Source organism: Chamaea fasciata, unplaced genomic scaffold (assembly GCF_029207755.1).
Source record: "Chamaea fasciata isolate MVZ Bird 193981 ecotype frontalis unplaced genomic scaffold, bChaFas1.0.hap1 SCAF_1224, whole genome shotgun sequence".
Taxonomy (NCBI): Eukaryota; Metazoa; Chordata; class Aves; order Passeriformes; family Sylviidae; genus Chamaea; species Chamaea fasciata.
In genome coordinates, this window is record NW_027095309.1 from 4581 (window position 1) to 24747 (window position 20167).

The 20167-nt window shown below is 51.2% G+C and overlaps 2 protein-coding genes across 2 annotated transcripts; one reads left to right on the forward strand and one right to left on the reverse strand.

Moving 5' to 3' along the window:
* Positions 1-1154: 1154 nt before the first annotated feature.
* Positions 1155-8599, forward strand: PSENEN (presenilin enhancer, gamma-secretase subunit). The gene is made up of 5 exons (XM_066175010.1): positions 1155-1463; positions 2224-2284; positions 4429-4533; positions 7521-7690; positions 8524-8599. Exons 2-4 carry the CDS (start codon positions 2224-2226, stop codon positions 7658-7660), a joined length of 306 nt encoding a protein of 101 aa, XP_066031107.1. The 5' UTR covers positions 1155-1463; the 3' UTR covers positions 7661-7690; positions 8524-8599.
* Positions 8571-20081, reverse strand: LIN37 (lin-37 DREAM MuvB core complex component). Its single transcript, XM_066175011.1, is given in 11 exon segments — positions 8571-8753; positions 10194-10267; positions 11285-11302; positions 11304-11394; positions 12861-12990; positions 14675-14757; positions 15954-15983; positions 16813-16863; positions 17743-17812; positions 19900-19956; positions 20038-20081. Coding segments are annotated over 10 exon segments (660 nt in total). The 5' UTR covers positions 19931-19956; positions 20038-20081; the 3' UTR covers positions 8571-8671.
* Between the last annotated feature and the right edge of the window lie 86 nt (positions 20082-20167).

The window sequence follows — 20167 nt, forward strand, 5'->3', positions numbered from 1 at the left end:
AAAACTCCCAAAAAAATCCCCCCAAAAATCCCCAAAAATCCCCAAAAATCCCCAAAAAAACCCCAAAAAACTCCCCCAAAACCCCAAAAATCCCCCAAAATCCCAAAAAATCCACAAAAAAACCCCAAAAATCCCAAAAATCCCCAAATAACGCCAAAAAATCCACAAAAATCCCCCAAAATCCCAAAAAATCCACAAAAAAACCCCAAAAATCCCAAAAATCCCCAAAAAACCCCAAAAAATCCACAAAAATCCCCCAAAATCCCAAAAAATCCACAAAAAAACCCCCAAAAATCCCCAAATTTGAGGCCCCTCCCCCCCAAACCCCCCCCCCCATATTTGGGGGCCCCTCCCCCACTCCACCCCAGCCCCCAAAATTTGGGGGGGTGACCCCTCCCCTCCCCCACCCCCCCCAAAAATGCACTTTCACACCTGGGAGAGCCCGAAATTTTGGGGGACCCCTCCCCCCCCCCCCAAAAAAAAATTCGGGGAACCCCCAAAAAATGCACTTTGACCCCTGGGACCCCCCCCCAAAAAAAATTTGGGATGATCCCAAAAATTTGGGGATTTTTCCTCCCAAAAAAAACCGCGGGGGGGGGAGGGGCGGGGGGGAGGGGCGGGGTTGGGGCCCCACCCCCCCCAAAAAAACCGGAAATAAAGGAGGTTTGAGATCCCGAAATTCCCGGAATTTCTCCCCCCCCCCCCCACTCCCAAAAATATCCCAGCCTTGGAGCACCGAATTCCAGGCCAGAATTCCCAAAATTCCCAAATTTCCCCCAAATCTCCCGGATATTCCCGGAAATCCCAGCTCGGGATTCCTCCCAAATTTCCCCCCCCCCCCCCAAATTCCCGAAAAATCCCCAAATTCCAACCCCGGGACACCCAAAATTCCCCCAAAATTTCCGAATTTTCCCCCCCCCCCCCCCCGAAAAATTCCAACCCGGGAACGCCCAAAATGCCCCAAATTTCACCAAATTCTCCCAAAATTCCACCAAAATTCTCCCAAATCCTCGTCCCGGAACCGCCCAAATTGCCCCGAAATTCCCAAATCCCACCTGGAGTGTCCCAAAATTCCCAAATTTCCCCCCAAATTCCCAACATTCCCCCCCCTCCCCCCCATCAAACCCGCGTTGGTCTCGCCCGCCCTGCAATGACGTCACGGGGGCGCGGTCTTGGTTGGGAGGGGCGGAGCGGCGGCGCTGATTGGTTGGGAGGGCGAGAGCCGCCAATGGGCGGCGCCGATTGGCTACGAGGGAGTGGGCGGGGCTTTGTCCCCGGAAGTGGCGCGCTCCCGGCGCTGCCGGTTCAGTCCCGGGGCTCCCAGTATAGACCAGGGCCCCCCCCCCAAATCTCGCGAGATCTCCGCGCCCCGAGCGTTCCCATTGGAGGAGGACGCTGGGGGGGGAGCGGAAGTGACGTCAGCGACCGGGAAATAAAGCGGCGGCGGCAGCGCAGGAGCAGCGGTGAGGACTGGGAGGGACTGGGATGAACTGGGGGGGAACTGGGATGGACTGGGATGGACTGGGAGGGACTGGGAGGGACTGGGAGGGAACTGGGATGGACTGGGAGGGACTGGGAGGGAACTGGGATGGACTGGGATGGACTGGGAGGGACTGGGATGGACTGGGAGGGAACTGGGATGGACTGGGATGGACTGGGATGGACTGGGAGGGACTGGGACGGACTGGGAGGGACTGGGACGGACTGGGAGGGACTGGGATGGACTGGGATGGACTGGGATGGACTGGGGGGAACTGGGATGGACTGGGAGGGACTGGGATGGACTGGGATGGACTGGGAGGGACTGGGAGGGACTGGGATGGACTGGGAGGGACTGGGATGGACTGGGGGGGACTGGGATGGACTGGGATGGACTGGGATGGACTGGGACGGACTGGGAGGGACTGGGACGGACTGGGAGGGACTGGGAGGGACTGGGATGGACTGGGGGGGACTGGGATGGACTGGGATGGACTGGGATGGACTGGGAGGGACTGGGAGGGACTGGGATGGACTGGGGGGGACTGGGATGGACTGGGATGGACTGGGATGGACTGGGACGGACTGGGAGGGACTGGGATGGACTGGGAGGGACTGGGACGGACTGGGAGGGACTGGGATGGACTGGGATGGACTGGGATGGACTGGTTTATACCGGTCCAAACTGGTTTATACTGGTCCAAACTGGTTTATACTGGTCCAAACTGGTTTCCGCCGTTGCAGATGAACCTGGAGCGCGTGTCCAACGAGGAGAAGCTGGAGCTGTGCCGGAAATACTACCTGGGTGAGTGACCAGTGAGTGACCGCTGAGTGACCGCTGAGTGACCGCTGAGTGACCGCTGAGTGACCGCTGAGTGACCGCTGAGTGACCACTGAGTGACCGCTGAGTGACCACTGACCGCTGAGTGACCGCTGAGGGACCGCTGAGTGACCACTGAGTGACCACTGACCGCTAAGTGACCGCTTAGTGGCCACTGACTGCTGAGTGACCGCTGACTGCTGAGTGACCGCTGAGTGACCACTGAGTGATCACTGACCGCTGACCGACCGCTGAGTGACCGCTGAGTGACCGGTGACTGCTGAGTGACCGCTGAGTGACCGCTGAGTGACCGCTGAGTGACCACTGAGTGACCACTGACCAACTGACAACAGAGTGATCAATGGCCTGGCCGCAGTGTGACCGAGGAATGACCACAGAGTGACCAGTGCCCTGGCCGCAGTGTGACCGCAGAGTGACCAGTGCTATGGCCATAGAGTGACCACAGAGTGACCAGTGCTATGGCCATAGAGTGACCACAGAGTGACCAATGGAATGACCACAGAGTGACCAGTGCCCTGGCCATAGAGTGACCACAGAGTGACCAACGTCCTGGCCATAGAATGACCACAGAGTGACCAATGGAATGACCACAGAGTGACCAAGGGAATGACCACAGAGTGACGAGTGCCCTGGCCGCAGAGTGACCACAGAGTGACGAGTGCCCTGGCTGCAGAGTGACCACAGAGTGACCAATGGAATGACCACAGAGTGACGAGTGCCCTGGCTATAGAGTGACCACAGAGTGACCAGTGTCCTGGCCATAGAGTGACCACAGAGTGACCACAGAGTGACCAGTGCTCTGGCCATAGAGTGACCACAGAGTGACCAGTGTCCTGGCCATAGAGTGACCACAGAGTGACCAATGACCAGACTGGGAGTGGCCACAAAACGATGACGGAGTGACCACAGAGTGACCAATGAGTGACCATTGAGTGACCAATGGGTGACCAATGAGTGACCAATGCAGTGACCAATGCAGTGACCAGTGGGAGTGTCCAATGCAGTGACCATTGAGTGACCAATGGGAGTGACCAATGAGTGTCCAATGCAGTGACCAATGAGTGACTATTGAGTGACTAATGGGAGTGACCAATGAGTGACCATTGAGTGAGCAATGAAAGACCAATGAGTGACCATTGAGTGACCAATGCAGTGACCAATGAGTGACCAATGCAGTGACCAATGAGTGACCAATGCAGCGACCAATGGAGTGACCACAGAGTGACCAATGCAGTGACCAATGGGAGTGACCAATGCAGTGACCATTGAGTGACCAATGGGAGTGACCAATGGGTGACCAATGCAGTGACCAATGAGTGACCACAGAGAGACCAATGGAGTGACTGAGTGACCATTGAGTGACCAATGAGTGACCAATGGAGTGACCACAGAGTGACCAATGCAGTGACCAATGAGTGACCAATGCGGTGACCATTGAGTGACCAATGGGAGTGACCAATGAGTGACCAATGACTGACCATTGAGTGACCAATGAGTGACCAATGAGTGAGGGCCCCCACCTGCCCCATGGGAAGGGGCGTGGCCAAACCTGGCTGGGTGTGTCCAGGTGCATGTTACCTGTCCCAGGTGTGATTTGACCTGTCCCAGGTGTCCCCAGGTGCCCCCAGGTGTCCCCAGGTGTCCCCAGGTGTGTCCCAGGTGTGTCCAGGTGTCCCCAGGTGTGTCCAGGTGTCCCCAGGTGTCCCCAGGTGTCCCCAAATGTCCCCAGGTGTCCCCAGGTGTGTCCCAGGTGTCCCCAGGTGTCCCCAGGTGTCCCCAGGTGTGTCCCAGGTGTCCCCAGGTGTCCCCAGGTGTGTCCCAGGTGTCCCCAGGTGTGTCCCAGGTGTCCCCAGGTGTCCCCAGGTGTGTCCCAGGTGTCCCCAGGTGTCCCCAGGTGTGTCCCACCTGTCCCAGGTGTCCCCAGGTGTGTCCCAGGTGTCCCCAGGTGTCCCCAGGTGTGTCCCCAGGTGTGTCCCAGGTGTGTCCCAGGTGTCCCAGGTGTCCCCAGGTGTCCCCAGGTGTCCCCAGGTGTCCCCAGGTGTCCCCAGGTGTGTCCAGGTGTCCCAGGTGTGTCCCACCTGTCTCAGGTGGGCCCTTACCTGTCCCAGGTGGGTTCCTGCTGCTGCCCTTCCTGTGGCTGGTGAACGTGGTTTGGTTTTTCCGGGAGGCGTTCCTGGCCCCGCCCTTCGGGGAGCAGCCGCGCATCAAACGCTGTGAGCGGGGAATGCCGGGGAATTCCGGGAAATTCCGGGGAATTCGGGGAGATTTGGGGAAAATTCAGGGAAAATTTGGGAAATTTGGGGGAAAATTCAGGAGAATTTGGGGAGATTTGGGGGAAATTTGGGGAAAATTTGGGAAATTTTGGGGAAATTCAGGAGAATTTGGGGGAAATCTCAGGAGATTTGGGAAATTTTGGTGAAAATTCAGGAGATTTGGGGGAGATTTGGGGAAATTGGGAGAAATTTGGGAAAATTCAGGAGAATTTGGGGAGATTTGGGGAAAATTCTGGGAGATTTGGGAAATTTGGGGGAAAATTTGGGAGAATTTGGGGAGATTTGGGGGAAATTTGGGGGAAATTCAGGGAGATTTGGGGAAATTTGGAAATAATTCGGGAACATTTGGGAAATTTGGGGAAAATTCTGGAGAATTTGGGGAGATTTGGGAAAAAATTCAGGAAAATTGGGAGAAATTTGGGGAGGTTCCAGGAAATTTGAAAAAATTTGGGAAAATTCAGGAGAATTCGGGGAGATTTGGGGAAAATTTGGGGAAATTGGGAGAAATTCGGGGAAATTCCAGGAAATTTTGGGAAAATTCCGGAGAATTTGGGGATATTTGGGGGAAATTTGAGGAATTTGGGGGGAATTTCTGGAGTTTGGAGGGGATTCCGCGGGGTTTTGGGGATTTGGGGAAATCGGGGGGGGGAAGGTTTTGGGGGAGTCTCGGGAGGGTTTTGGGGCGATTTGGGGTTTTCTGGTGATTTTGGGTGATTTTGGACAATTTGGGGTGATTTTTGGGCGATTCTGGGCGATTTTGGGGTAATTTTGGATTTTGGAAGATTTTGGGTGATTTTGGGGTAATTTTGGGTGATTTTGGGCGATTTTGGGGGATTTTGGGGGATTTTTGGCAATTTTGGGGTGATTTTGGGCAATTTTGGAAGATTTTGGGGTAATTTTGGGTGATTTTGGGCGATTTTGGGGGATTTTGGGGTAATTTTGGGGGATTTGGGGTAATTTTGGATTTTGGGTGATTTTGGGTGATTTTGGGCGATTTTGGGGGATTTTGAGTGATTTGGGGTAATTTTGGGGTGATTTTGGACAATTTTGGGGGATTTTGGGTGATTTTGGGGTAATTTGGGGTAATTTTGGATTTTGGGGGATTTTGGGTGATTTTGAAAGATTGTGGGGTAATTTTGGGTGATATTGGGGTGATTTTGGGAGATTTTGGGGAATTTTGGGGGGATTTGGGGGAATTTGGGGTAATTTTGGTTGATTTTGGGTGATTTTGGGGTAATTTTGGGCAATTCTGGGCGATTTTTGGGGTGATTTCGGGGTGGGTTTTTGGCAGATTTGGGGGCGGGCTTTTTGGGTCAGTTTTGGGTGATTTTGGGGTGATTTTGGGCAATTTCGGGGTGGGTTTCCTGGATTTTGGGGGTGGTTCTTTTTGGGTCAGTTTTGGGTGATTTTGGGTCAATTTTTGGGTGATTTTGGGGGACTTTTTTGGGCGATTTTTGGGGTGGGTTTTGGTGGATTTGGGGGCGGCTATTTTTGGGTCAATTTTGGGCGATTTTGAGGTAATTTTGGGGTGATTTTGGGGGGATTTGGGGTGGGTTTTGGGGGCAGTTTTGGGGCAGTTTTTGCCATTTTTGGGGCATTTTTGGGGCATTTTTGGGGCATTTTTGGGGCAGTTTTTGGCCATTTTTTGGGGCAGTTTTTGCCATTTTCGGGTCATTTTGGGCTGATTTCAGGGCAGGTTTTGGGACATTTTGGGTGATTTTGGGGCGATTTTGGGGTGATTTTTGTGATTTTCGGCGATTTTGGCGTAATTTTGGGGTGATTTTGGGCGATTTTGGGGCGAGTTTTGGTGGATTTTGGGGGTGGGGTTTTTTGGGTCAGTTTTGGGTGATTTTGGGGCGGTTTTTGGGTCAGTTTTGGGCCATTTTTTGGCTGGTTTTGGGGTAATTTTAGATTTTTGGGCGATTTTGGGGTGATTTTTTGGGGGAAGTTTTGGGCTGTTTGTGGATGATTTGGAGGCGGGTTTTTTTGGGTCAGTTTTGGGCGGTTTTGGGTAATTTTGGGGGAAATTTTGGGGTGATTTGGGCTGATTTTTGGGTCAGTTTTGGGCGATTTTTGGGGCGGCTTTTGGCGGATTTGGGGGTGATTTTTTGGGGAAGTTTTGGGCGATTTTTGGGGCGATTTTGGGTGATTTTGGGGTGGTTTTTCGGGTGATGTTTTGGGGTAATTTTGGGGGGATTTTGGGCAGTTTTGGGGTGAGTTTTGGTGGATTTTGGGGTGGGTATTTTTGGGTCAGTTTTGGGCATTTTTGGGGTGATTTCAGGGCAGTTTTTGGGTCGGTTTCAGGCGATTTTCGGGTGGTTTTTTTTGGCAATTTTCGGGCGGTTTTGGGTCAGTTTTGGGTGATTTTGGGACATTTTGGGGTGATTTTGGGGTGATTTTGGGGTGATTTTTTGGGGATGTTTTGGGCTGTTTGTAGATGATTTGGGGGCGGTTTTTGGGTCAGTTTTGGGTGATTTTCAGGGTGATTTTGGGGCGGTTTTTGGGTCAATTTTTGGGGTAATTTTAGGAGATTTTGGGGTGATTTTGGCGTGGCTTTTGGCGGATTTGGGGACGGGTTTTGGGTGATTTTCGGGGTGATTTTGGGGTGATTTTAGGAGATTTTGGGGCCATTTTTGGGGTAATTTTGGGGTGATTTTGGGACGGTTTATGGGTCAGTTTTGGGTGATTTTCGGGGTGATTTTTGGGGTGATTTTAGGAGATTTTGGGGCCATTTTTGGGGCAATTTGGGGGAGATTTTTGGGGTTTTTTGGCAGAATTGGGGGCGGGTTTTTTGGGTCAGTTTTGGGCGATTTTTTTTGGCTGTTTTGGGGTAATTTTAGGAGATTTTGGGGCCATTTTTGGGGTGATTTTCGGAGATTTTGGGGCCATTTTCGAGGTGATTTTGGTGGGGTTTTTCCGTCCCCCAGACGTGCTGCGCTCGGCGGTGGGGGCGGGGCTCTGGGGGCTGGGCCTGGGCGTGTGGGTGGGGCTGTTCCAGAGCCGCCGCAGCCAATGGGGAGCCCTGGGCGACGCCCTCAGCTTCACCCAGCCAATGGGAGAGCCCTGAGCCCGCCGCGGCCAATGGGAGAGCAGCCAGGTGAGGGCGGGGCCAGAACCGGCTATTGGGAGAGGGCTGAGGGGGGCGGGGCTTAAAGCAGCCAATGGGGGATACTAGAAGGGCGGGGCTTCAATCTGAGGGGCGGGGCTTAAAGCCGCCAATGGCAGAGGCCAAAATTGTGGGTGGAGCTCTGAGCAGCCAATAGAAAAGCTGGAAATCGGGGGCGGGGCGTGGAGCAGCCAATGGGAAGTGGAGGAGTTGATCTGGGGGCGGGACCTCACAGGACCAATAGGAGACAGCTGGGAGGGGATGGGGCTTAAAGCAGCCAATGAGAAGGGCTGGATCTGGGGGCGTGGCCTAAGGCAGCCAATGGCAGAGGGGGAGATGGGGCGGGGGGTAAAACAGCCAATGAGAGAGCTCCAAGAGTAGGCGGGGCTAGAACTGACCAATGGGAAAGAGGTGGGGCTGATCTTCGCCTATTGGAAGTCAGAAGGGGGGCGGAGCTTAGAGCAGCCAATGAGAAAGTTCAGAAAGGGGGCGGGTCCTGAAGGAGCCTATGGGAGAGGCCTGGGAGGGTGGGGCTTCACCCAGCCAATAGGAGAGGACTCACGGGTGTGTGGCCTCAATTGGCCAATGGCAGAGACTGAAAGTGGGGGCGGGGCGTGCAGCAGCCAATGGGAGAGCCCAGAGATGGGGGCAAGGTTATAGCAGCCAATGGGAAATGCTGTGGGCGGGGCTTAGATCAACCAATGGGAGAGGCTGGGGGTGGGGCTTAGAGCAGCCAATGGCAGCTCCCAAGAAGCGGGCGTGACCTCCGAAAGGGGGCGTGGCCTCATCACCTTTGACCCCTCCTCTTCTCTCTCCCCCCACAGGCGCGATGACGTCACCGCCCCACGAGAGCCCCGCCCCTTTCCCCAAATAAAGGCCTGGACCACGCCCACACCCAAATACGGGACTGGACGAGTCTTTATTGGGGTGGGCGTGGCTTGGCGGGTGGGCGTGTCCGCGGGGGGCGTGTCCTCACTGGCGCTCGTAGATGATGCGCAGCAGCCGCAGGCTGGGCCCGTAACGCTGCTGCTGCCGCTGCGCCGCCTCCCGCCACCTGCCGGGCCGGTACGGACCAGTATAAACCAGTATGGACCAGTATAAACCAGTATGGGCCAGTATAAACCAGTATGGGCCAGTATAAACCACTATGGACCAGTATAAACCAGTACAGACTAGTGTAAACCACTATGGACCAGTACAGACCCCTATGGACCAGTACGGACTAGTATGGACCAGTATAAACCAGTACAAACTAGTATAAACCACTACGGACCAGTACAGACCCCTATGGACCAGTACGGACCAGTATGGACCAGTACGGACTAGTATGGACCACTATGGACTAGTATAAACCAGTATGGACCAGTACAGACCAGTATGGAGCAGTATAAACCAGTACGGACCAGTATAAGCCAGTAGAGACTACTATAAACCAGTATGGACCAGAACAGACCAGTATGGACCAGTACAGATCAGAATGGACCAGTACAGATCAGTATGGACCAGTATAAACCAGTATGGAGCAGTAGAGACCAGTATAAACCGGTATACACTAGTACGGACCAGTATGGACTGGTATGGATGACTATAAACCAGTACAAACCAGTATGGACCAGTACAGATCACTGGGAGCCATTGACACGATCCCAGTCCACCCCCAGTATATCCCAGTTTACCTCAGTCCCTCCCAGTCCGTCCCAGTATAAACCAGTACACCCCAGTCCCTCCCAGTTTACCCCATTTCCCTCCCAGTCCCTCCCAGTCCCCCCAAGTCCCCCCCAGTCCATCCCAGTCCCTCCCAGTCCATCCCAGTCCCTCCCAGTCCATCCCAGTTCCCTCCCAGTCCCTCCCAGTCCATCCCAGTCCATCCCAGTTCCCTCCCAGTCCATCCCAGTCCCTCCCAGTCCCTCCCAGTCCCCTCCCAGTTCCCTCCCAGTCCCTCCCAGTCCATCCCAGTCCATCCCAGTTCCCTCCCAGTCCCTCCCAGTCCATCCCAGTCCATCCCAGTTCCCTCCCAGTCCATCCCAGTCCCTCCCAGTCCATCCCAGTCCCCTCCCAGTCCCTCCCAGTCCATCCCAGTCCATCCCAGTTCCCTCCCAGTCCATCCCAGTCCCTCCCAGTCCATCCCAGTCCATCCCAGTTCCCTCCCAGTCCATCCCAGTCCCCTCCCAGTTCCCTCCCAGTCCCTCCCAGTCCATCCCAGTCCATCCCAGTTCCCTCCCAGTCCATCCCAGTCCCTCCCAGTCCATCCCAGTCCCTCCCAGTCCATCCCAGTCCATCCCAGTTCCCTCCCAGTCCCTCCCAGTCCATCCCAGTTCCCTCCCAGTCCCCCCCAGTCCATCCCAGTCCCCCCCAGTCCATCCCAGTCCCTCCCAGTCCATCCCAGTCCCTCCCAGTCCATCCCAGTCCCTCCCAGTCCATCCCAGTCCATCCCAGTCCCTCCCAGTCCATCCCAGTCCATCCCAGTCCATCCCAGTCCATCCCAGTCTCTCACCGCTGCCGGACCCGTTTCCACCTGTCCATGTTCTTGTAGATCAGTGACGTAATCGAGGGGGCGGGGTCCAGCACCTGGGGGCGGGGCCAGGGTGAATGATGTCATGGAGTGGGCGGGGCCGGCTTGGGGCAGTTTTTGGGGCAGTTTTTGGGGCAATTTTTCCCATTTTTGGGGCAGTTTTTGGGGCAGTTTTTCCCATTTTTGGGGCAGTTTTTGGGGCATTTTTTCCCATTTTTGGGGCAGTTTTTGGGGCATTTTTTCCCATTTTTGGGGCAGTTTTTGGGGCAGTTTTTCCCAGTTTTGGGGCAGTTTTTGGGGCAGTTTTTCCCATTTTTGGGGCAGTTTTTGGGGCATTTTTTCCCATTTTTGGGGCAGTTTTTGGGGCAGTTTTTCCCAGTTTTGGGGCAGTTTTTGGGGCAGTTTTTGCCATTTTTGGGGCATTTTTGGGGCAGTTTTTCCCAGTTTTGGGGCAGTTTTTGGGGCAGTTTTTCCCAGTTTTGGGGCAGTTTTTGGGGCAGTTTTTGGGGCAGTTTTTGCCGTTTTTGGGGCAGTTTTTGGGGCAGTTTTTCCCATTTTTGGGGCATTTTTGGGACAGTTTTTGGGGCAGTTTTTCCCATTTTTGGGGCAGTTTTTGGGGCAGTTTTTCCCAGTTTTGGGGCAGTTTTTGGGGCAGTTTTTCCCATTTTTGGGGCAGTTTTTGGGGCAGTTTTTCCCAGTTTTGGGGCAGTTTTTGGGGCAGTTTTTCCCATTTTTGGGGCAGTTTTTGGGGCAGTTTTTCCCATTTTTGGGGCAGTTTTTGGGGCAGTTTTTGCCATTTCTGGGGCAGTTTTTGGGGCAATTTTTGGGGCAGTTTTTCCCATTTTTGGGGCAGTTTTGGGGCAGTTTTTGGGGCAGTTTTTCCCATTTTTGGGGCAGTTTTGGGTCAGTTTTTGGGGCAGTTTTTGCCATTTTTGGGGCAGTTTTGGGGCATTTTTTCCCATTTTTGGGGCAGTTTTTGGGGCAGTTTTTCCCATTTTTGGGGCAGTTTTTGGGGCAGTTTTTGCCAGTTTTGGGGCAGTTTTTGGGGCGTTTCGGGGCAGTTTTGGGCTCACCTGGTCGGGGGCCGTCTCCCCCTCGTCGGGGCCCAGGGGGGAGGGGACCCGCGGGGCCAGGGCGGGGCCGGGCGGGGGCAGGGACAGCACGTCCTCGGCCGCGGGGGGGGGCCTGCACCAGTACGGACCAGTATAAACCAGTATGGACCAGTATAAACCAGTACAGCCCAGTACAAACCGGTGTCTGCCCTCACCGCTTTGACACCGAAAATCCCCCAATTTTTTTCCCTAAAACCGCCGGTTTTCGCCCTAAAACCCCCCGGGGCTTTGGCTCCCAGTCCCTCCCAGTATAACCCAGTATAACCCAGTATAACCCAGTCCCCTCCCAGCGCCATTCTCACCCCCAAAACTCCAATTTTCCGCCCCAAAAATCCCCGTTTTCGCCTCTAAAATTGTCATTTTTCACTCTAAAACCCCCGAGGTTTTTGCTCCCAGTTTGTCCCAGTCCATCCCAGTATAACCCAGTATAACCCAGTATAACCCAATCCCCTCCCAGTCCCATTTTCACCCCCAAAACTCCCATTTTTGCCCCTAAAATCCCCATTTTTCACCCTAAAACCGCCGGGTTTTTTGCTCCCAGTCCCTCCCAGTCCATCCCAGTATATCCCAGTTTGTCCCAGTATATCCCAGTCCCACTTTCACCTCCAAAATTCCCATTTTCACCCCTGAAATCCCGGTTTTTCACCATAAAACCATCGAGATTTTTGCTCCCAGTTCCCTCCCAGTCCCTCCCAGTATAACCCAGTACAAACCAGTCCCATTTTCACCCCCAAAGCTCCCATTTCTGCCCCTAAAATCCCCATTTTTCATCCTAAAACCGCCGGGTTTTTTGCTCCCAGTTTGTCCCAGTCCATCCCAGTCCATCCCAGTATAACCCAGTATAACCCAGTCCCCTTCCAGTGCCAATTTCAGCCCCAAAATCTCCATTTTTCACCTAAAAACCACCGGGTTTTTTGCTCCCACTTTGTCCCAGTCCATCCCAGTATAACCCAGTATATCCCAGTCCCATTTTCACCCCCAAAACTCCCATTTTCGCTCCCAAAATCTCCATTTTTCACCCTAAAACCGCCGGGTGTTTTGCTCCCAGTCCCTCCCAGTCCATCCCAGTATATCCCAGTTCGTCCCAGTATATCCCAGTCCCATTTTCACCCCCAAAACTCGCGTTTTTGCACCTAAAATCCAGATTTTTCACCCTAAAACCGCCGCGTTTTTTGCTCCCAGTTTGTCCCAGTCCATCCCAGTCCCTCCCAGTCCATCTCAGTATAACCCAGTATAACCCAGTATAACCCAATCCCCTCCCAGTCCCATTTTCACCCCCAAAACTCCCATTTTCGCCCCTAAAATCCCCATTTTTCACCCTAAAACCGCCGGGTTTTTTGCTCCCAGTCCCTCCCAGTCCATCCCAGTATATCCCAGTTCGTCCCAGTATATCCCAGTCCCATTTTCACCCCCAAAACTCGCGTTTTTGCACCTAAAATCCCCATTTTTCACCCTAAAACCGCCGGGTTTTTTGCTCCCAGTTTGTCCCAGTCTGTCCCAGTTTGTCCCAGTTTGTCCCAGTATGCCCAGTCTGTTACCTGCTGCGTGGGGGGGGCGGGGGGCGGGGCAGTGGCCGATCCAGGCGCGGCACACGGGGTACAGGGGGGTCCCCGCCGGGAACTGGCCCAGCTCCACGCTGCGGTCAAAGAGCCGGATCACGAACGAGTCTGGGGGAAAAAACGGCAGAAACGGGAAAATCCAAACGGAGCCGGGAACGAACAGCAGAAAACGGCTCAAAAACGGGGAAAATCGGCTCAAAAACGGGGAAAATCGGTTCAAAAACGGGGAAAAATTGGTTCAAAAATGGGGAATATCGGCCAAAAATGGGGAAAATCGGTTCAAAAATGGGGAAAATCGGTCCAAAAATGGGGAAAATTGGTTCAAAAATGGGGAAATATCGGTTCAAAAATGGGGAATATCGGCCAAAAATGGGGAAAATCAGCCCAAAAACGGGGAAAATTGGCCAAAAATGGGGAAAATCGGTTCAAAAACGGGGAAAATTGGCCAAAAATGGGGAATATCGGCCAAAAATGGGGAAAATCGGTCCAAAAATGGGGAAAATCAGTTCAAAAATGGGGAAAATCAGCCAAAAATGGGGAATATCGGCCAAAAATGGGGAAAATCGGCCCAAAAACGGGGAAAATTGGCCAAAAAATGGGGAAAATCGGTTCAAAAATGGGGAAAATTGGCCAAAAATGGGGAAAATCGGTTCAAAAATGGGGAAAATTGGCCAAAAAATGGGGAAAATCGGTTCAAAAATGGGAAAATCGGCCAAAATGGGGAAAATCGGCCCAAAAATGGGGGAAATTGGCCCAAAATGGGGAAAATCGGTTCAAAAATGGGGAAAATCGGTTCAAAAATGGGGAAAATTGGTTCAAAAATGGGGAAAATCGGCCCAAAAATGGGGAAAATCGGTTCAAAAATGGGGAAAATCGGTTCAAAAATGGGGAAAATCGGCCCAAAAATGGGGAAAATCAGTTCAAAAATGGGGGAAATTGGTTCAAAAATGAGGAAAATCGGCCCAAAATGAACCAAAAATCCCCAAATCAGCCCAAAATCCCCCAATTTCCCCCCAAATCTTCCCAAAATCCCCGAAGTTTTTCCCCAAAATCAGCAAATTTTTCAAATCCACAAATTTTCCCCGATTTCCCCCAAATCCCCAAATTTTCCCCCAAATTTTCCCCAAAATCTCCAGATTTTTCCCAAAAATCCCCAAATTTTCCCCCAAATCCCAAATTTTCTGAGAATCCCCCAAATTTTCCAATTTCCCCCAAGTTTTTCCAAAATTTCCAAATTTTACCCCCAAAATCCCCCAAATCCCCAAATTTCCCCCAAATCCCAAATTTCCCCCAATTTTTTCCCCAAATCCCCCAGATTTCCCCCAAATCTCCAAACTTTCCCAAAATCCCAAATTTCCCCCAAAATTTCCCCCCAAAATCCCAAATTCCCCCAAATTTCCCCCAAATTTTCCCCCAAATCCTCAAATTTTCCCAAATTTTCCCAAAATTCCCCAAATTCTCCCTAAATTTCCCCAAATTTGCCCATAATCCCAAATTTCCCCCAAATTCCCCAAATTTCCCCCAAATCTCCCAAATTTTCCCCCAAATCCTCAAATTTTCCCAAATTTTCCCAAAATTCCCCAAATTTTCCCAAATTTCCCCAAATTTGCCCATAATCCCAAATTTTCCCCAAATTTTCCCCCAAATCCCCCAAATTTTCCCCCAAATGCTCAAATTTTCCCCAAATTTCCCCCCAAATTCCCCAAATTTCCCCTAAATTTTCCCCCAAATTTCCCCAAATTTTCCCAAAATCCCCCAAATTCTCCCCAAATTCCCCCCGCCGCTCTCTCACTGTGTTTCTGGGGCGGGGTCTCGGGCCCCTCCCCCCCCTCCCTCCTCTTCTTCCTCCTCTGCTGCGGGAACCGCCCGGGGGGCCTGGGGGGGCGACGGGAAATTGGGGGAATTTGGGAAAATTTGGGGGAAATTGGGGAAATTTGGGGGAATTTGGGGGAATTTTGGGGGAATTTGGAGAAAATTTGGGGGAATTTGGGGGAAATTTGGTGGAATTTGGGGGAATTTGGGGAAAATTTTGGAGAAATTTTGGGGAAATTTGGGGAAATTTGAGGGAATTTGAGAGAATTTGGGGGAATTTGGGGGAATTGGGGAAAATTGGGGAAAATTTGGGGAAAATTTGGGGAAATTTGGGGAAAATTTGGGGAAATTTGGGGAAAATTTGGGAGAATTTGGGGGAAATTTGGTGAAAATTTGGGGGAAATTGGGGAAATTTGGGGGAAGTTTGGGGGAAATTTGGGGGAATTTGGGGAAATTTGGGGGAATTTGGGGAAATTTGGGGGAATTTGGGGGAATTTGGGGGAATTGGGGGAATTTGGGAAATTTGGGGGAATTTGGGGGAAATTTGGGGGAATTTGGGGGAATTTGGGGAAATTTGGGGGAATTTGGGGAAATTTGGGGGAATTTGGGGGAATTTGGGGGAATTGGGGGAATTGGGGGAAATTTGGGGGAATTTGGGGGAAATTTGGGGGAATTTGGGGGAATTTGGGGAAATTTGGGGAATTTGGGGAAATTTGGGGGAAATTTGGGGGAATTTGGAGGAAATTTGGGGGAATTTGGGGAAATTTGGGGAAATTTGGGGAAATTTGGGGGAAAATTTGGGGGAATTTGGGGAAATTTGGGGGAAATTTTGGGGAAATTTTGGGGAAATTTTGGGGAAATTTGGGGAAATTTGGGGGAAATTTGGGGAAATTTGGGGGAATTTGGGGAAATTTGGGGGAATTTGGGCAAAAATTTGGGGGAATTTGGGGAAATTTGGGGGAATTTGGGATTTTGGGGGAGATTTTGGGGAATTTTGGGAGAAATTTGGGGATTTTGAGAAAATTTTGAGGAATTTTGGAGGATTTGGGGGAAATTTGGGGAATTTGGGGGATTCTGGGGGATTTTTGGGAACATTGGGGGGAATTTTAGGGAAAACTTTGGGGGATTTGGGGGAGATTTGGGGGGAAATGTGGGAATTTGGGGGATTTTTGGGAATTTCGGGGGGATTTTGGGGATTTTTGGGAATTCTGAGGATTCGGGAGAGATTCTGGGGAAATTTGGGAATTCTGGGCTCTCACCTTTTCCCGGGAGCGCTGGGCGAGGCCTCCCTGCGAGAGAAATCCGGGATCAGGGGGCGGGAATTCTGGGCATTTGGGAATTCTGGGAATTTGGGAATTTGGGGAATTTGGGAATTCTGGGAATTTGGGGGAAATTGGGGAATTCTGGGAATTTGGGGAAATTTGGGAATTCTGGGATCAGCGGGGTGGGAATTCTGGGAATTTGGGAATTCTGGGAAACTTGGGAATTCTGGGATCGGGGGGTTGGGAATTTTGGGAATTTGGGGGAAATTGGGGAATTCTGGGAATTTGGGAATTCTGGGATCAGGGGGGCGGGAATTCTGGGAATTTGGGAATTCTGGGAAACTTGGGAATTCTGGGATCGGGGGGTTGGGAATTTTGGGAATTCTGGGAATTTGGGGGAAATTTGGGAATTCTGGGATCAGCGGGGTGGGAATTCTGGGAATTTGGGGAAAATTTGGGAATTCTGGGATCGGGGGGTTGGGAATTTTGGGAATTTGGGAATTCTGGGAATTTGGGGGAAAGTGGGGAATTCTGGGAATTTGGGGAAATTGGGGAATTCTGGGATCGGGGGTTGGGAAATTCTGGGAATTTGGGGGAAATTGGGGAATTCTGGGATCGGAGGTTTGGGAATTCTGGGAATTTGGGAATTCTGGGAATTTGGGGGAAATTGGGGAATTCTGGGATCAGGGATTTGGGAATTCTGGGAATTTGGGAAATTTGGGAATTCTGGGATCAGGGATTTGGGAATTCTGGGAATTTGGGAATTCTGGGAATTTGGGATCAGGGTTTGGGGCGGTTTGGGAATTCTGGGCGCAGGGATTTGGGGACTTGGCGAGTTCGGCTGTTTAACCCTTACTTGGCCGGGGGCTCCCCGGGGCCCTTCCCCGGCTCCTCCTCCAGCGGCTCCCTGGGAAATCCCAACGTTCGGGGGGGAGCTCCCAAAACATTTGGGAACCTCCCCCAGAGATCCTAAAATCCCGAAAAACCCGAATCCCAAAAACCCGAATCCCAAAAACCCGAATCCCAAAAAACCCAAATCCCAAAAACCCCAAATCCCAAAACCCCCAAATCCCAAAAAACCCCAAAATCCCGAAAAACCCAAATCCCAAAAAACCCGAATCCCAAAAAACCCCAAAATCCCAAAAACCCGAATCCCAAAAAACCCGAATGCCAAAAAAAACCCAAATCCCAAAAACCCGAATCCCAAAAAACCCCAAAATCCCAAAAACCCGAATCCCAAAAAACCCGAATGCCAAAAACCCCAAATCCCGAAAAACCCAAATCCCAAAAACCCCAAATCCAAAAAAACCCCAAATCCCAAAAACCCGAATCCCAAAAACCCCAAATCCCAAAAAACCCTAAATCCCAAAACCCCCCAAAATCCCAAAAAAACCCAAATCCCAAAAAACCCGAATCCCAAAAAACCCAAATCCCGAAAAAACCAAAACCCAAAACCCCCAAATTTCCCAAAATTCCCAAATTTCTCCCCAAATGTCCCCCCAAAAGTTCCAAAAAAAATTCCCAAAAAAATCTAAAAATTCCCCAAAAACCCAAAAATCCCCAAATTGCCCCAAATCCCGAAATTTCTCCCCAAAAATTCCCCCAAATCCCCAAAATTCCCCAAATTTTCCCAAAATTCCCCCAAAATTTCCCCAAATTCCCTCAAATCTCCCCAAAATTCCCCAAATTTCCCCAAAATTCCCCCAAAATTTCCCCAAATTCCCCAAATTCCCCCAAAATTCCCAATTTTCCCCCAATCCCGGGATTTTCCGGCGGACATTCCCACCTGTTCCCGCGCTGCAGCAGCTGCTCCAGCACGGCCTCCAGGCGGCGCCGCGCCGCGCCGGCGTCCAGCTCTGCCGGGAGATCCGGGAATTCGGGAATTTCGGGAATTTTGGGAATTCTTGGGGGGGATTTGGGGGAATTTGGGGAAATTTTGGGGGAAATTTGGGGGATTTGGGGGAAATTTGAGGGAATTTTTTTGGGGAATCTTGAGGGAATTTTTGGGGGGGAATTTCTGGGGAGGTTTGAGGGAATTCGGGGAAATTTGGGGGGAATTTTGGGGGAATTTTTAAGGGATTTTTGTGGAAATTTTGGGGGAATTTGGGGGATTTTTAGGGGGAATTTTTGGAAGGAATTTTGAGGGGAAATTTGAGGGAATTTTTTGGGGAATTTTTTTGGGATTTCAGGGAATTGTTTGGGGGAATTTTGGGGGAATTTTGGGGGAATTTTGGGGGAATTTTGGGGGAATTTTGGGAGAATTTTCAGGGGAATTTTTTGGGGAATTTTTGGGGGGAATTTGGACAATTTAGAGGGATTTTTTGGGGGGAAATTTGAGGGAATTTTTTTGGGAATCTGGGGGAATTTTGGGGGGGAATTTCTGGGGAAGTTTGAGGGAATTCGGGGAAATTTGGAGGAAATTTTGGGGAAATTTTTAGGGAATTTTGGGGGGAATTTTTAAGGGATTTTTGCGGAAATTTTGGGGGAATTTGGGGGATTTTTAGGAGGAATTTTGAGGGAATTTTGAAGGAAAATTTGAGGGAATTTTTTGGGGAATTTTTTTGGGATTTCAGGGAATTGTTTGGGGGAATTTTGGGGGAATTTTGGGGGAATTTTGGGGGAATTTTTGGGGGAATTTTGGGGGGATTTTGGGGGGAATTTTTGGGGAATTTTTTTGGGGAATTTGGGCAATTTGGGGGAAATTTTGGGGGAATTTGAGGGAATTTTTTTGGGGAATCTTGAGAGAATTTGGGGGAATTTTGAGGGGAATTTTTAAGGGATTTTTGCGGAAATTTTGGGGGAATTTGGAGGATTTTTAGGGGGAATTTTGAGGGAATTTTGAAGGAAAATTTGAGGGAATTTTTTGGGGAATTTTTTGGGGATTTCAGGAAATTCTTTGGGGGAATTTTGGGGGAATTTTGGGGGAATTTTGGGGGAATTTTTGGGGGGAATTTTTTGGGGGAATTTTTTGGGGGAATTTGGGCAATTTGGGGGAAATTTTGGGGGAAATTTGAGGGAATTTTTTTGAGGAATCTTGAGGGAATTTTTGGGGGGAATTTCTGGGGAAGTTTCAGGGAATTCGGGGAAATTTGGGGGGAATTTTTGGGAATTTTTAGGGGGAATTTTTTGGGGATTTCAGGGAATTTTTGGGGGAATTTTGAGGGAATTTGGGGAATTTTGGGGGGAATTTTTATCAGAATTTGGGGAATTTTGGGGGGGAATTTTTGGGGTATTTTTTGTCAGATTTTTTGGGGGAATTTTGGAGAATTTGGGCAATTTGGGGGGGATTTTTGGGGAATTTTCAGGGGAATTTTGGGGAATTTTGAAGGAATTTGGGGATTTCAGGGAATTTTTGGGGGGGGGAATTTTGAGGGAATTTGGGGAATTATTGGAGAAATCTGGGGGATTTTGAGGGGAATTTTGATGAAATTTTGGGGATTTTGGGGATTTTTCGGGGGTCCTGGAGGGGATTTGGAGCTTTTATTTCAAATTTCGGGGGCGGGTTTGGGGAAACTTTTGGAATTTTGGGGGAATTGAGGAAAATCGGGGAATTCGGGGGGAATTTTGGAGGATTTGGGGGGATCCTGGAGGGGATTCGGGGCAGTTTTGAGGGGATCTGGAGGGATTATTTGGAATTTTCGGGACTTTGGGAAGGAATTTCGGGGGATTTGGGGAATTCTCAGGGATTTGGAGGGACATGGGAGGGATTGGAGGGAAAAATCTGGGAATTGACGGGGGATTTGGGGCGGAATTCCAGGAACATGTCGGGAATTTGAGGGAGATTTGCGGTGTCCTAAGTGGGATTTCGGCGGGAATTTGGGATCATTTGGGAATCCGGAGGTGCCGGGGACGATCTGGGCGATTCCCGAGGGGATTTTTGGGGCCTTTTGGGGACTTTTGGGGGATTTTTTGGGGCGTTTTCGGCACTCCCGGCCGCTCTCACCTGCCTTCTCCACCTTCACCTTGGCGGCCATCGCGGCTCCGGACGCGTCTCTGGGACCTGGGAGGGGCGGGAGGGTCATGGGGGGGTCTCAAACTCCCCCAAAACCCCCCAAAATCCCCCAAATTTCCCCCAAAATACCCCGAACTCCGCCGCCCCCCCTCACCGCCGCCGCCGCTTCCCGCCCTCCGCCGCCGCCGCCTCCCATTGGCCGCCGCGCCTGCCAATCACAGCGCGAGGCCAATCAGCTGCCAGAAGGCGGGTCCTTCAC